Here is a 16,711-nt window from a genome sequence, read left to right as displayed (position 1 = left end):
GCCTGCTGGCCGCCGTCAATCAGGAAGAACCAAGGCTCCCCAAAGCCAATCACAAGGCTGCAATGCAGCATTGTGATTGGTCTGAGCGCCGTGGTTCGGGGCTCAGCCATGGAATGGGAGCCTGGGCATGTTCTCCACCCAGGCTGTACTACAGCCTGGGTGGAAAACATGCAAAGTATGCATGATTGTTTGGCCGGCCTAAGACGGCCGGCCAAGCATTCATTCTCCCTTAGGAGGGTGCCCACCACGGCTCCCCCTTGTGCTGCCCACTCATTAGGGATAAAGTACTGAGACTTTTTTTTTTTTTTAAACCTTTATTGAACATTTGCAATCAAATACAGACAAGGGCATACAACCCCCAGGGCTGGCCGCTAAGCATAGGATCTCATTTCACGAAATGCATCGATTGCAAAGGTAATACAATTTAAACACAGGATAGGAGGTTTTCATTTTTAAATAATAAGTCGAAAGAGCCAGGTATCGCAAGTGTCTCGGATCACAAAGGGGGCGAGCAAAGAAATAACGTATCCGAAAGAAACTCGTCATCAACTAAGTCTACAGAGTTAAGACGTAGATCATCAGGATAAACTAGCACATTTTTGTTCGTCTACTCCCTCAGTATTGTCCGTCCCAGCACACCAAAACCTCAGAAAGTCAAGGTACAGTTATAGAGTCAAGGATGTAAGAAAGCCGAATCCACTACACTAACCCGGAAAAGGAGAGGAGAAGAAGACAAGGGAAGAGAAGAAAGAAAAGAGACCATAGAACAAAAATAAAAACGAACACCCATCCCCACACCCCCCACCCTGCACCCCTGCTGATGACTACACCACCCCCCTCGCAGCGTGCCTGTCGCCCAGTGATCAGAACCCGGAATATAGAAGAAGAGAAAGAAAAAAAAAAAGGCAGAGAACCCCACTCGGTGAGGGAAATCGGAGGAGGGCATATTCTTACGGACTCCCGGTCTCCTTTCCCCGTCATAACCAACCCCGCCCCGGACTCCGTTAGATCAAGAAAACAAACCCGTTATACCTAGTGCATAATCAGAGACCCAGATAACAATCTCAACCCTGGCCACTTCTATCCAATTCACAAAAGTCGCTAATTAAAGAAAGCCCTTTCCGCAAATTATTGCAAGAGTCCACAGAACAGGAGTACACAGATGAGAAAAGTGCAGCAGATCTCAATGTGGATGGCTGGTGCCAGTGATGCCCCTCCTTGTCTCCAAATTGACATCTCCACACAATATGTGCTGAGTCCCAAATGCTGACATTTTGGCATATTGGGCACATTGGTGAAACATTAACACCTCAATGCTCTAGATTGGTCATACCTAGAGTGGAAAGGTCACTTCACCAACCTAAAATAGGTAGAAGAGTAATAGATTTATAAAGGGACTTCGGACTGATTGGCCCTTGGAGAATCAAATAGATTTATAATGGGCAATTAGAACTAGTGTACTCCTGGAGAATGAATAATCAGCAGTCTCCAAAAATATGGTTGTCATATGATTCAGACTAAATTACTGTGGTACTCTCTGTCTTAGCCTCCCTGCTGATTCATAAAAGCACAGCAAATATGCTGTTTAAACTGCCATGACATGTTGTTTTCCCATCATCTAAGGAGTCTGTATTGGCCTCTGATGCAATCCTTTTTAAAATGGCACCTGCTCTAAGCCTAATAATTTTGGTCCTTTGTTCTTTCAACAGCTTTTCCCCCGAAGACTGTCCTTCTAGGATAATTTTTGCTTCTTTGGCATTTCTTCTTCAAGTCCCTATGATTAACAGAATCCGTAACTGTGCACAATCCTTTGTCTTCCAAGTGTCAAAAGCCAGAAATGCCTTACCATTTGATCTCCACAGTTAGCTTAATTTGTCCAGGTTTAGGAAATAGCTACAAACCTGGCTATTAATGACTTGGAGTCATACCTTATATCATCTATATCTAGGAAAGGGCATGTAGACGTATTTGATATGGAATAGTTCAAGTTTCTTCAGACCTACTAGAACTTAAGTGTTACACCCATCTAAAGTGACACTTCTGTGTACAGTTGTGGTATTAGTTATTTGTGTCTTGGGGCTGTGATGGTTGCTTAGGCCTATTTTTGGTGCAGGGCTCGTTTTAGCAATTGCGCACATTACAAATATAATAAATACATGTTTCACAAAGGTCTCTAGAATATATATATATTTTAATAGCAAGAACCATAAAAATCCAGAATACCTTCTCAGATCATTCAGCAGTACACTTGATAGGAGTACAGACAAAGTCAACCCTCATGATACTTTAATGAATTGTTTTTAGATGATGATCGAGCTTGGGTGGCATAAACAAAACAATTTATAATCACATTTTATATCATAATCTGAGAACTGCTGATCTTCCTCTAATGTGGCTACATTCAAGTCTACACTTAGTGAACATGTTGTAACACACTTAATACCAAAACCATGATAAAGACAATCATTAATCTGGGCACTTAAATAAAATATTGCATGAAAAGAGACAATATTTGTCAATTAAGATAAACTGAAATGGGAGAATAAAGGCAACGTGCAGAGGGAGTTTTATTATGCGGAAGAAATAGTTAAAGTATATTCCATAGGTCACAAATAGTATGAAGATGGGGGTTTTGTTGAATAATTATTTGTCTGGTCCACCAAGCATAAAGAAAGCAATAATGCAATTGAGACCTAGCTACTGATACCCTCACTAAGATCCCAAACAATTAAAAAAAATTATGATGAATGATAATTATAATTTATATCCAGTAGACCAAGGCATAGGAAAAAAAACAATCAATGATTAACTCTCACGTGTGCCTCAGGGCACCCCTCTTCTGCATCACCAGCAGAATTGATGCTAACATTCACAGAAAAAGAAATCATAGACCTGATTATTAATTCAGCTAATGGTTACGACATGCAGAGTTGATGGTTTCGTAAGAAATAAAAAATAAAATCAATAAGGAAACTCATGAATCACATTCTGGATGGTTGGGAAGTTCCTTTCTCCTTTCATATTGGGATTGTAGTTAGCATACTAAAACCAGGCAAACTCAAGGAGGATCTAGCTCCTTAACTTCTAATAACAATACTTTATAGTCACTACTGGACTTTACCAACTGCCTTTGCCAGAGTTTTACTCCTGGCTATTTCTGTCTGTTTAAATCCCCATAGTACATGTCTTAGAGCTTAATTACGAGTGTGGCGGTCCACGCGCTGACAGACTCGTGGGGTGCAGACTGCCCTATTACGATTAGGGTGGTCAGACTGCCATTGCCCCCACCCCAGCTGCCAGGGAACTGCAGTTCCCTGGCAGTGTTGCGGCAGTCAGGAGGCATCAAAATTCTTGGTGGACCCTCAAAGCATATTAGGAGTTTCCTCTCTGCCATGGTTTTATTGGCGGTTCCTTCTCCATGAAAACCCTGGCGGAGAGGAAACAAAGGGTGCCCCGTTGTGCCTCTGTGCCCTAGGGTGCATGCAGGGGGGCGATTGCAGTGCCTATTTTCAGGGCACCACGTGGGAACGTCAACAACAAAGCCCGCCAGACAGAAGGAAACTCCTAATCTGGGTGTGCTTCGGTGAGGCGGACTTGGCGCCGCTCTACCAAAGTCGTAATCCGGCCCTTAGGATTGTTTAGATTAACTTTCCTGCGTGTGGGATTACGTTTTAATGTGTCATTAAATTAGTTCTCTTTTTACCAAGCACTGAGCTGGATAGTACTTACTCTGGCTGTTGTTTGACTGTTTGAGTCCTGAGTATTGAGTCCAGTTGCTTGTCCCATGGCTCCAAATGGGTTCTGACACACTTACACTTCTGATAACAGGCAAAATTGAATACAAATTTTCAGTTCTTCAACTGTTTATATTTTTGTTGAAGTTTGCCGTCTATTTACAAAGGCTGTTACAAACCGTTGTATAATGTATTATTGAATTTCATCTGGGCTAAGAGAAGAACATGTATCAATCTGGAAACGTGTTTTCTAGCCAAGAAAGACAGAGGTTTGAGCCTCCCAAATTTTAGAATATGCCATTATGATTCCTATGGACATAGCATCTAATCATCTACATTTTGAATGGACAATCATGCTTTTGATTAATCTATTTCGATTTATATATTTTGAATGACATAGATGATCTTCCATTTTTAATGAGTCTACTTTGAAGCCTCAAGCAAGTATGATTTAAGAAATTAATTTCCATCATAAAAATTACAAATGTTTTCTATTCACAATTCAAAATTCTAGCCACTCATGCCAAAACCAGATTGATTCTGTACAACTGTTCCCTTTATTCAACTGGCGTATTATTTATATGTGGCAAAGTGTTGGCATGGCATATGAATGAATTAGTCTTCAATCCCTTATTAATCTTTGGACACCAATAAAGCAGACTTCTAAAGATAATGAGGGAAAATATTGACTCTCATCTCCCTAAATTCATCCTATTCTGAGCTCGTCTTCATAGAGATTAACCTGATGCCAAATTAGGCAAGGGCTTGTTTTAGAAGTATAATACTGAATAAGGAATACGTCAGTGGTATAACTTTTTAAATAACATCACTCAGTCGATAAAACTTGACAAAGTAATATTGAAATGAACTGTTGGCATTGATATCAATAAAAGAAATTCATCCAAAATGAAAAGATTTCATTTAAGAATGTATTTGAGGTGCAAGTATTCTTTGCATGCAAATTTTTGCAAAATGCATGATATGTTATAGGCCATGACCACTTCATCTGGTTATCAAAAATTTGCTCAATTTATAGAAAGTCCTTTAGAAAATGGTTGAATTCCTATTTCGAGTGTAAAAACGGAAGGAGGAAGTTTAATCATATTTGAAAGCAATTTCACACAAATTATTGGGGAAGTTATTGAACAATTGCAACTATATGCGAGAATTTCTTCACATCATAGCCTGAGGTAAAGCAGTAGAACTGACTCCAAAGAAGTAGCCCCAGACTGGCAGTGGGGGCCAATGCATCACCTGCGTTTTTAGGAGTTGTCTTTCTGGGGCCATATAATAAAAAGTGCCATGGGGGGGGGGAGGGGTGCGGCTTAGCCAGCAATGGAGTCGGATGTGCTCGTGTAGAGCTCCGTCGCAAGCTCCCTTCCGTGGCCACAAGGCTCTGTCCACTTGCATCCGCAGAGAGCCGCCAACTCACGAACATCCCTGGAGCTGTCCCAGTGCCTTGACGAGAGTGGGGGCAGCGGCGGACGTGGAGAACCGCGGCGCACCGCTCTGTCCCTTGCGGCCGCCCAGCGGGTCTCCATTGCCTTGGGACGTGCCGGCTACGCTGTGCCTGGGACTGGCTCCGCCCCCTAGGCCCTGGCCCGTGATGCAGCTCCTTGCGGATGCAGTGTGTGCCTCTACTGTGACCGTGACGGGCTGGCGGATCGTCATTGCAGGCAGAGACAATTATCTGTGGAGCGGCGCCGCCCGGATGCAGCCACTTCCTCCCTGCGAGACGGAGGCACTCTTGGGGACTTGACTGGGATGCCGGGACTCGACCCAACACCCCTGTTGCTGCCGACCTTGGGGCCACTCCGTGCTAGTGGAGCGCACCCTCTCCCTTCCTGCTTAGCCCCGCTTCACTGGACTGTGGATACAGCTGCCCAGCGCTGTAGTGAGCAGATCCAGCCGGGCTATGTGTAGGCGCTGAGGGCAACGCAACAGAGGTGCCTTTAAGAGGTGATTGCTGATGGCACCGGCGGTGGCGCACTGAAGCCAAGCCCGGTCCGACACAGCCAATTCTATCAGAATACTGCCTTTTACCCCACCAGACCGAATCCTGTCCCGTGCCACACTGGGCAGGGGACACACCTTGCAGGGTCCCGGCTGAGACCTACTGCACGCGGCTAAGGGCGAGATGCGAGGGATGGCAGTGGGCGCAGGCAACTGTGCAGTGTGGGAGCGTCGCAGAGATTCTACCCGCAGGAGGTGCACTGCATGCTTTTACAATCCAGAAGGTGCTGATGGTGACAATGTACATTTGAGCGCTTCACACACCAAACCGATGCCAACGCTCATGTAGGTGAATGTGTATGCGATACGGAGTTGGTGCCTTGCCTGCTGCCTGACTCCCTGAGAAAATGCCGAGCAGCCAATGTCGCATGGGGACGCTCAAGGACCGGTGTTGTGGGTATGACAGCCCCACCCCCGCAAACCTGAGCCCAGACCGACAGAATGGCAGGTGCAGAAGCGACAGACCCGATGTCTCACAAGCTGGATGCAGTACTGGCGGCTGTGGAAAGCTTGTGGAAACCATGAACCAGATCCGCACCTCTCTGGAAAGCAAAATAGACAAAGTGGCTGTTGACCTCACTCTGCTCCATGCAGACCACTGTAAACTTGCAGACCGCACCGCCACGGCTGAGACTTTTGTCGACGTCACTCCGCGGGTGGCCATGACGGAGAAACACAGAATATACCCAATCGAGTGGATTTTTTGGAAGACAGGGCCGAAGATGCTGATGGCAGGCTCAGCGCAACAACGTCCGCGTGGTGGGCCTGCCGGAGAGGACGGAGGGAAGAGACGCGGTGGCCTACACCGAACATTGGCTTCGCATGCTGCTGCATGGAGAAGCCGTCTCTCCCCATTTTGTCATCGAACGGGCGCATAGGATACCGGCCACGCCCCCCCCTCCTTGGGCTCCAATGCTCGTCCGCTTCTAATCCGTCTGCTAAACTACTGGGACAGGGGCGCAGTACTCCAAGAAACCAGGAAGTTGCAGGATGTACAGATAGACAATCACAAAGTCATGTTCTTCTCGGACTATACGCTGCAGGTCCAGAAACATCGATACTCCTTCATGGCAGTAAAACAACGGCTTCGGAAACTCAATCTCAAGTACTCGTTGCTATTTCCGACAAAGCGCAGGGTGATTGCAAACGGCAAAACTCACCTTTTCACCACTTCAGAGGGAGCGGAGGACTGGCTCGACACCTACGACCCAGCGGGAGATAAGACTTCGGCCCGAACAGAAGGAACTGGGCTCTGAGGCCTACCCATGCTGTCGCCGCAGGGGGAAGAAGAAAACACAGACCCTGGCCTCCCGGACCCTTGGTCCAGCCCCAGAACTGACACTGAGTGGCCAGCTCCAGGCCCTGCAGGCGGTAGCGGAAATCAGGGGAACACAGGATGACAAGGCAAACGCGACTTCTGACAAGCAGGGACCTCCATGTGAAGACGAACTTTCGGATAATTTTCTTGCTTCACAAGACTCCTGTGAACTGCCTCAGATCACTCCACAGACCTATAATGACATTGTCTAACCTCCTAAGTTTCTATTCTCTCACATTTATTGCTGACCACGCTGAAGTCCTTGCCACCCTCTACGCAAGTACAATGGACCTGCACTCAGGCTGCATGAGGCGCGTCCCTCTGCTCCAGCTGTCAGAATTGCGCACTAGTGCTAGGGCCCTAACTGCAAATGGGAGATGGGGTCAAGGCTATAGTCAGGTCCTAATGTCAATGGACGGCGAGTCCGTATGACCTCGCCCTTTGTGGGTGCATCATACATGACATTTGAGTAGCGGCCCTGCCCACACATTTGGCCAGCGGCTGGGGTAGCTACTAGTGACTGACCCCGCGTACTGACACATGGTAGATTGCTCTGTGCGATAGTACCCCCTAGACGTTAGTTGCATGCTGCTTTTGCCATATATTTGGACGGATGCCTGTTGCATACTCGCCCTCTTGGTATTTGCTTTTCTTTATTTTCAGTTCACATGTTTGTTATGCCATCATCTATGCACTGAGGTACAACAGTCAGAAGGTTGTCTCTGGGTGGGCACTGACCCTGCCGCTGCCTCCACACATTATGCTTCGCCTCCACCCACCCACCCATTGGCCTGGCAAGGCCCTGCGTGCTGATGATACTCGTACATTATGGCACACATTAAAATAGGGACTTGGAACGTGAGAGGTATATACAGCCCATCGAACCGGTACCTCATCTATTCATATTTGAAACATCATCATATACAAATAGCTCTCCTCCAGGAGAGACACTTGAGTAATCCAGAAGTGACACGACTACACAGGAGGTGGAGGGGGCAATCATTCGCCACTGGAAATTTGGCATATGTATGAGGGGTTTTACTATGGGTGAGGCCGGGGGCTCCCTTCCGGGTGGTGTATTCCATAATAGAGACGGAGGGCAGATACGTCATGGTCAAGGGCGCTCTGGACGGACGGACAGTGATTATTGCATCACTATATGCGCCAAACACCGATCAGGCCGCTTTCCTGGAGATGCCATCTCATAAACTGGCGGCATGGCATGATACCCCCATGCTGCTAGGCGGTGACTACAACAGCATTTTAGACGGCTCACTGGACCGCTCCTTCCCCCTCCCCCCCAAACCCCGCTTGGCACAACTACGCACTCTGCCATGAAAGCGTTAAACAACTTGGCGATACAGTGGCATTTAACCGACGCATGGAGGCATAGAAACCCTCAAGACAGAGTGTATTCCTATTATTCTGGTGCGCTTGATCTTCATGTACGCTTGGACATTTTATGGTGTCCAGTCATCTCTTACCATGTATTTCTGGGTCGCACTACATGGGGCGGACGCACTCTGATCATAACCCCCTTGTGCTGCAGTGGGAGGCCGGGTGCCGCCGATCCCTATCTGGCGCCTCCAACCGAACACTTTACTTGACTTGCCTTTTCGCGACTTATTAGCTACTACTAAAGCACAATACTTTGATGAAAACGAAGGCACAGCCTCGTCATCACTGCTGGAGTGGGACGCCCTTAAGGTGGTTATGAGGGGGCACTGTCTGGAAACACAAGCGGGCTTCCGAGTGCAGCTAGAGAAAGATCTCACCATTTTAGAGCGAAAGCTGGCATCCAGTGAACAGGAGGTGACTGAGGGCTCCTCAAGACTACTCGCACACCACAGGGAGGAACATGCTTGGTTACTAGAATGGATATGCTGCCTCAATTATGCAGCTCATTCGGCAAGAACACATCACATGGGGGATAAAGCGGGGAAACTGCTCACATAGCTGATCCACCAGGATGAGTCGTTGACCCTTGTGGCCTCTGTACGCACGACATGAGGGACTACAGCATACACATAGCGGGACATACACTGTGAATTTGTAGCGCATTATCAGGACTTATACACATCCCATGCACAGGCTACCCCTATGAAGCTGCAACTTTATCTTGAGGGGATCACCTTGCCACATCCTACGCGGGCTCAGAGGGTGGAACAGAATGACCCTGTCCTTCTGAAGGAGGTCAAGGATAGTCTATTCTCGTTGTCAAATGGAAAATCTCCGGGATCTGATGGTCTGCCGACAGAATTTTATAAGGCATATGCCCATATACTAGCGCCACAGTTATTAAAAGTGTATGAGACTGCAACAGATGACTCTACACTCACTAGCATGCAAAACGAAGCGCTACTAATCTCTCTCCTCAAGCCTGGCAGGAACCCTTAGACCCTAGGCTCTTATCGTCCGCTAGCCCTCCTGAACACGGACTACAAGATCTTCGCATTGATTCTTGCTAAGCGTTTATTGCCGTTGGTACAGGCAATGGTGCACCCCGACCAGAATGGTTTTGTCACCTTTAGATGCACCTCATTTAATATATGCAGGTTCTTCCGGGTACAGAAATATGTGTTACACAGATGGCCACGCTCTTGCTGCCTCGTACTAGACTTGGAGAAGGCCTTTGACTCCTTGGAGCGGCCCTATCTGGCGACTGCACTACACAAGTGTGACCTGGGGGACCACTGCATGGGCATGGTCCAACTGCTTTATCAACGCCCCACTGTCTGGGTCAGGAAGGGTCGGCTCATCTCATATCCCATTGGAGTGAGGCGAGGGACACGCCAGGGATGCCCCCTGTCCCAGCTAGTCTTCTCCCTAGTTATGGAACCGCGGGCGATGTTACTCCGTAGGGACGGTGAAGCATGTGGCATCCAGTTGGGAGATGGGATGCATGCCATCTCATTATATGCCGACGATTTGCTACTGTATGTGCGCGATCTACATGAAATCCCCACGTCCATAGCGGACACACTCAAGACATTTGAGATGATGTCTGATCTCCTGGTAAACTGGGCTAAGTCGGAGTTTACTCCTTTAGTGAAGACACAGTTGGGACAGAGGTGCTCCTCAACGGCTCCGCTCTCATGTGGTACCCTGTAACGTTCCGCTATCTTGGCATCTTCATATACCGATCACCTGTTGATATACTGGAAGGCAAGCTAACCAGAGCTATTTTGGCTGTTAGAGCCCAAGTGCAATTTTTGAAGTCACTCCCACTGAACGATATGAGCAGCAGTACTTTGATAAAGATGATAATCCTCCCTAAACTATTATAATATTTTTCGAATCTTCCGATCTATGTCCCGACCAAGACCTTCCGTGATTTAGAGCGTTTGTTCCGTGACTTAATTTGGAACAAAGGCAGGCCCCAGGTAGCATTATGGAAGCTATATGCCCCTACCAGCCAGGGAGGGCTGGCAGTCCCCAACATGGAGTTATACTAGTTAGCGGCCCAGTTGCAATGGGTGGGCAGGAGCCTGGAGGACACGGCGACCCTGCAGCAGCCCTGGACTCAAACCCAGATCTACCTTTTGTTTCACCCTATTGCCAAGCCTCCACGCCCATCCCAAATCCACCTGGAACTAGTGCATGAATGCTACAAAAGGAGCCTCCACCTAACCCGGGAAGTCACCCCATGCGCCCTGATACTACCACTCACGGGGACACCTAGAGGAAGGGCGGGCACCACCGAGGAGGTTCTTGCTCACCGGTACACAGCTGGCATAGATACACTGGGCGACTTTTACACGGATGGTTCCTTACTCTCATTTGAGGCGGTGAAGGAGAACTATTATTTGCCTGCAGGGCAGCTTCTTTTGCACACCTCCCTCACAAGGGCCATAACGGCCACTTGGGGGGACATGACGACTGAACCGATGACACATCTGCTGCTGCAGTACTTGCACGTAATGGGTGCGGGTTCACACACAGTACACAGGCTGGTGTCCCCTCTACTGAAACCCATGCTGAGTCTTCGCACAAGTTGGGAGGAGAATAGAGGGTGACCGTGGTAGGAAAAAGAATGGAGTGCGATCCTAGCCAGCTCCTCATATGTACCGAGAAGTTCTAAATTCAAGCTTATACAAACATACATTATACAAAGAGCATACCTCTCGCCCGATAACATAAACAGGTACTTCAACATTTCCACCTCTGCATGTCCACGCTGTCAGCAGCTTAATGCGAACCTACTGCACATGGTCTGGTCCTGCACCTCCCTACAACTCTACTGGCACGCAGTAACTACGGCACTTGATAATTGCACCAACATACCCCTGCCGCATTCATGAGAAGTGTGCATACTGGGGCTATGTGCCAGGTCCAAGAAAAATAGTCACATCCCGGTTTCATGATCTGGGACTGATAGTGGCGAAGCGATTAATCACGAAAAGGTGGAAGCACAACGGCCCCCGGTAATAGTCAGTTGGGAAAGATCCCTCACAGTATGGGCGCAGGCGGATAGCACAGCACTGCATAGGGAGGAGACAGCTGGGCTTTGCAATAGCACAATACTGGGGCACCATACTCACAGCTCATGCACGGAAGTGACAATGAAGACGGCACTGCCCTCCGTCAGTACCTGACTTGAGCACTGGAGGCCCCAAGTCACTAAACGCAAGACACCCATTATTCCAGCCGTGACCTACATCGAAGCATGTTTGAAATCTGAGCCCGCTGCTGGGAATCCTCCCCGGGTCCCGACCGATTACTTAGCCTACCTAGTCCCTCATACCCTGCATGAGCCGTAGTGGCCCCCGGGTGAGCCAACATGGCATAAAGTACGAGACACACATTACACATACCCAGTCGCATATTGTGGGGTTTTTCTTCTGATGGCAGTTTGTTTAGCAAACTTTTAGTTTAGTGAACCAGATTCTGTATGTCTTATTGGCATATCTTGAAGATTTCCTAATCTATACTGAGGTGAACATGCATTTACAGCCCCCATGTGATTTGTTTCTGTACATTCCACGTAATAATTGAACAATCAAGTATAAGATCGAACTACATATCATGCAGACGTTACTATCTGTAAACAAGAGAATGGAATGAAGTAATGTGGGAAGAGAGTAGCATGCAACTGTTTACTAGCATAATACACCAGTAGTGGCGTATTTGTCCATACGGGATTTGTAATCATACTTTTGCTATGCACCTCTGCTATATGTACCCTTTCATAATGTTGGTTTGTATACGTATGTGTGTTACTTCGGATGTCCTCAGACTGTTACAAAATTCAAAAATGCAATAAAGATAATTAAACAAAAAAAAAAAAAGTTCCATGGGAGTGTGACCCCATGCAAAGAAAGGAATTTCTTTGCCTATGCGCTTGCAGCGTATTATGGACTTGCGCGCAAAGGCAAAGAAGCTGTTTGGAGGCACACCGAAAGTTTGCCACAAAAAGGTGGTGCACTAACAGTGCACCCCCTGATGGCTGCCCTCTGGAGGGGAGACACCCCACCAGATATCCCCTGGCAGGTGGTCACTCACTACACCCGCCTACAAGGGGATCTCTCAGTGAAACACCTAGCAGCTTTGAAGCAGCGCTCTGTATTTCATTTGAATGTCCTGCCCCCAGGGTTGTATGAGTTTACGGCTGTCCTGCATTCTCTCTAGTAGGGCACACATTTCTAGTTTGCACATAATAAGTCTGCCCAATCTGTAATAGGGCACCAGGTCTCCTTTCTGTTGAGTTTGGTAACTATTGCATACTCATTACACAGAAAGTGTGTGACATTTCATCTCTTTTTCTCTCCACAGTGCCCATTATTATGGATCCAGACACTGCTCATCCTAAACTTGTTGTGTCAAAGGACTGGAGATACGTAAGATGGACAAGCAATATGCGGGTCTTACCATACAGGAGCAAGAGATTCAGCACTATTTGTGCTGTAGTGGGCACTCAAGGTTTTTCTTCAGGAAGACATTACTGGGAGGTGGAGCTGAAGGACAAGGGGGAAATGTGGGCTGTTGGAGTCATGGCTGAGTCTGTGAATCGAAAGGGGGAGATTGTATGGACGCCCCAGCGAGGTATCTGGAGTATTGGCGCCAACCTCCTTCAATACAAAGCATTTGACAAGTCTGTCATCCAACTCTATCCGCGTGATGAACCCAATAAGCTGGGAGTGTACCTGGACTATGAAAAAGGGCAGGTGTCCATGTACAATGCAGACACCATAGAGCATCTATTTTTGTTTTCTCAATATACCTTCACAGAGAAGCTCTTCCCATTCTTCTTTCTCTCTGCAGGAGGTGACATGAGTCTTGTTTAGAAGTTGTGTCCTCTGTGTCTGCGTGCTACTTTGGCATTTGAAGCGTAGTTCCACTTTCACACAGGACACCCCACAGTTTCTATTTGTTCGAGGCATGTGGGCTGCTGACATTCATATCTGTGCATAGATCGCCGCCTAGTGTTGGGTCCGGATGATTGCACATTGTTGTCCTGGAAGACAAGATAGGTGGCTCCTCCCCTGGACTACAGTGCGCATGGGCATCGCCTCCATCCCCAGATTGTTTTTTTCCGCCATTGGGTTCGGATGTGTTTCGGTTCCCTCTGTCGGAATCGATAGTTGTTTAACTTTCCTTACTTGAGACCAAAAGGTCTTTAGGACTCGCGTCGGTATTGTCCATCGTTCGGGTTGGTTTATTCATCGGCTCTGAACTTTTGCTGCCCTTCCGCGTGCTGTCGGCGCGGACGGGCCTACACGACGCTCCAGACTCTTCAACATGGAACGAACTCCGTTTAAGAGGTGCCCAGTGTGCGCCTCAAAGTATTCACACCTCGACGTGCACCCAGTGTGCAACAGATGCTTGTCGCCGGACCACGACGAGGCCAGGTGTATGGCCTGCTCCAAGTTCCGGTCGAAGAAGACTCTCAAGCTACGTCGGGCCGCAAGACTGCAGGCCCAGTTATCGGCAACCCCACCAACCAACATCTTTGAAGAAGACATTGAAGACGACACCGTCCTACAAGTTTCGGACTCTGACCCGGCGTCTGGGGATGAAGACTACGACGCGGGAGATGAGGAGTTCGAGGAAGTCGTCGAGGAGGTAGGGGACGACGACGGGGCCATTGCCACCGTGGAGGATAGCTCGGAAGAGGAGCATCCTCATACTGACTCCAGGGCCGAACTCCAGCATAAGGCCCAGGTCGAGGGATCGCCTTCGGGCCTTACCCAAGACCTTAATATTCGTCCCTCAGCCCCGCCTCCGGGCCCGGCCACGGACATTGGCGATGCGCCACTCCCGGTACAGAAACCGAAAGTGAAAGCATCAGGGTCCGCTCCATCGGTATCGAAACCGAAAGTGCAAGTCGCACCGGTGGGATCATTGGCTCCAGAGGCCTCGGCGCCAAAGAAATCCAAAATGGCCGCCGAGATCAAGAGCCACGCCAAGATGGCCGACCCGAAGACCGCAGTGTCGAAGCCGAAGGCCAAAACGCCCGACGCGGCTGCGTCGGCGCCGAAGCTGGTCGACGCTCTGAAGAGCCGCGTCGACGCCAAAAAGGTCGAGGACCCTAAGAAGGCATCCAAGAAGCGTCAGGACGACCCCAAGGCTCTGGCTGCACCGATCCCGGTCGACAAATCCAAGGGCGGTGCTGTGTCGGCTCCGAAAACTGCGCCGACCGAACCGAATCCGGACTCGGAGGACTCGCTCGAGCCAGTCCAGCCCTCCCCGTCATTTACCAAGGTCAAGGAGTCCCTTCAACGTATTCAGAAGGAGGCTCTCGGGCCGAAGAAGGCGACGACGAAGCCTCCACAGAAGCCGGCAAAGGCGCAGACGCCGATCCACTTCACGCTGCCGCCAAAGACGACGCCAAAGGCTTTCGCTCCGAAAGAGGGGGCCTGGGTGCCCTTGAAGCTGGTGTCTACGCCTAAACCATCCTTGGTGGTGCCGAAGCCAAAGCACCAACCACTAGCGGAAGAGGAGCGTCGAGAGGTTGTCATCGACGCCAACACAGGCAAGCTCTCTCTCCTTAAAAGGAAGATCACCCCGGAGCCGGTGTTGGAACATTTTCATATTCCACTTAAAAAGAAGTTGGACTCTGCGGGCGCTTCTGCCCCTCAAGAGCCTACATCTCCACAAGGTCTGGGACTCTCACCCACTCACTCTAACGCTGGAGAGGGTGACGAGGACGAGGAGGAGGAGTACAATTATCCAGCGTACTCAGATCCAGAGGAGGTAAATGAGCCATGGTCAGCTGGAGGCGACCCTGCAGACCCTCAGACTGGGCACGAGCCACAGCTTTTTGCTGCAAAGACTTCACCAACGGAGGACTCTGCAGCCTTCAACGCTTTGATTGAAAGAGCTGCGGCCAACCATGATGTCGACCTCCACGCCGACCCAGTGGATGTCGATTTTCTTTTTGACACTTTTTCAGTGGCCGAAAAGACAGTCAAGACATTGCCAATGCTCAAAGGTGTGCTAAAGCATGCGCCAGAGGTTTTCAAGGAGCCCACCCGGGCAAGAGTCATCAATCCTCGCATTGATAAAAAATACAAGGCGGCGCCCACTGACCCAACATACATCAAGGGACAGTTGCCACTAGACTCTTTGGTGGTCTCCAACGCACGGAAAAAAACCAATTCACAGACCACGGGTGATGCTCCTCCCCCTGACAAAGAATCCAAGGTGTTCGAGGCATCGGGGAAACGTATTGCTGCACAAGCAGCCAATATATGGCGAATATCAAACACGCAGGCGCTACTTGCACGCTACGATAGGGCGCACTATGACACCCTAGAAACACTTCTACAACACTTGCCAGATCAGTATAAGGAGGGTGCAGAGATGCTGATTCAGGAGGGTAAACTCATTACTAATGCCTCCATCAAATGTGCTCTAGATGTGGCTGATACCGCCTCGCGGGCCATCAATACTAGCGTTCTGCTTCGCCGGCACGCGTGGCTCAGAATATCAGGTTTTAAACCGGACATTCAGACCACCATCCTCAACCAAACAGTGAATCCAGACCACCTGTTTGGACCTGAAGTAGATGCCACACTCGAAAAAATGAAGAAGGACACTGACACAGCTAAATCGATGGGTGCCCTTCAGTCCCAGCAGTTTCGGGGTGGTTCCTTTCGCCGCTCCAATAACAGAGGCACCTCAAGGGGCCAAGCGTCACAATCCACACAATTCTATAAGACTAACACCCAAACCTCATACACCAACAAGGGTAGGGGTGGATACCGTGGCAACAACGTCAAGGGCAGAGGACGTGGAAATAATAGCTCCAGGTCCTCCACCGCCAGCAAACAGTGACGCCTTGTCACTGCCCCCAGACCACACAACACCGGTCGGGGGGAGACTCCAGCAGTTCCTGCCCGTGTGGAGGTCCATCACCACGGACAGGTGGGTCAAATCTCTTATTCAGTACGGTTACTGTCTGGAACTCACTTCCATCCCACCAAACATACCTCCAAGAAACCGTCCTATGTCCGGCGAGCACTTGCACTTGTTGCAGCAGGAAGTTCAGGCCATGCTGCAAAAAGGGGCAATAGAGCTCGTTCCACTGCAAGAACGAGGGACAGGGGTTTACTCCCTGTACTTTTTAATCCCAAAAAAGGACGGATCTCTCAGGCCCATACTGGACCTCAGACCTCTCAACATGTACATTCTGTCAGAGCATTTT

At 48.9% G+C, this 16,711-nt stretch overlaps 1 protein-coding gene across 1 annotated transcript in view; it reads left to right on the top strand.

Annotated features, from left to right (window-relative positions):
- The window catches only part of LOC147717665 (E3 ubiquitin-protein ligase TRIM39-like), a 158,398-nt gene extending 144,881 nt beyond the window's left edge, over positions 1 to 13,517 (top strand). Inside the window, exon 9 of the mRNA XM_086924453.1 lies at positions 12,838 to 13,517. Within this exon, the coding sequence (XP_086780579.1) occupies positions 12,838 to 13,349 (512 nt within the window). The 3' untranslated portion in view covers positions 13,350 to 13,517. The remainder of the gene's footprint in view (positions 1 to 12,837) is intronic.
- Positions 13,518 to 16,711: the final 3,194 nt, after the last annotated feature.

The sequence above is a fragment of the Lissotriton vulgaris genome, chromosome 5, assembly GCF_964263255.1.
Source record: "Lissotriton vulgaris chromosome 5, aLisVul1.2, whole genome shotgun sequence".
Taxonomy (NCBI): Eukaryota; Metazoa; Chordata; class Amphibia; order Caudata; family Salamandridae; genus Lissotriton; species Lissotriton vulgaris.
Note: the sequence above shows the minus strand (reverse complement) of the source record. Positions and strands in the feature narration are given on the sequence as shown.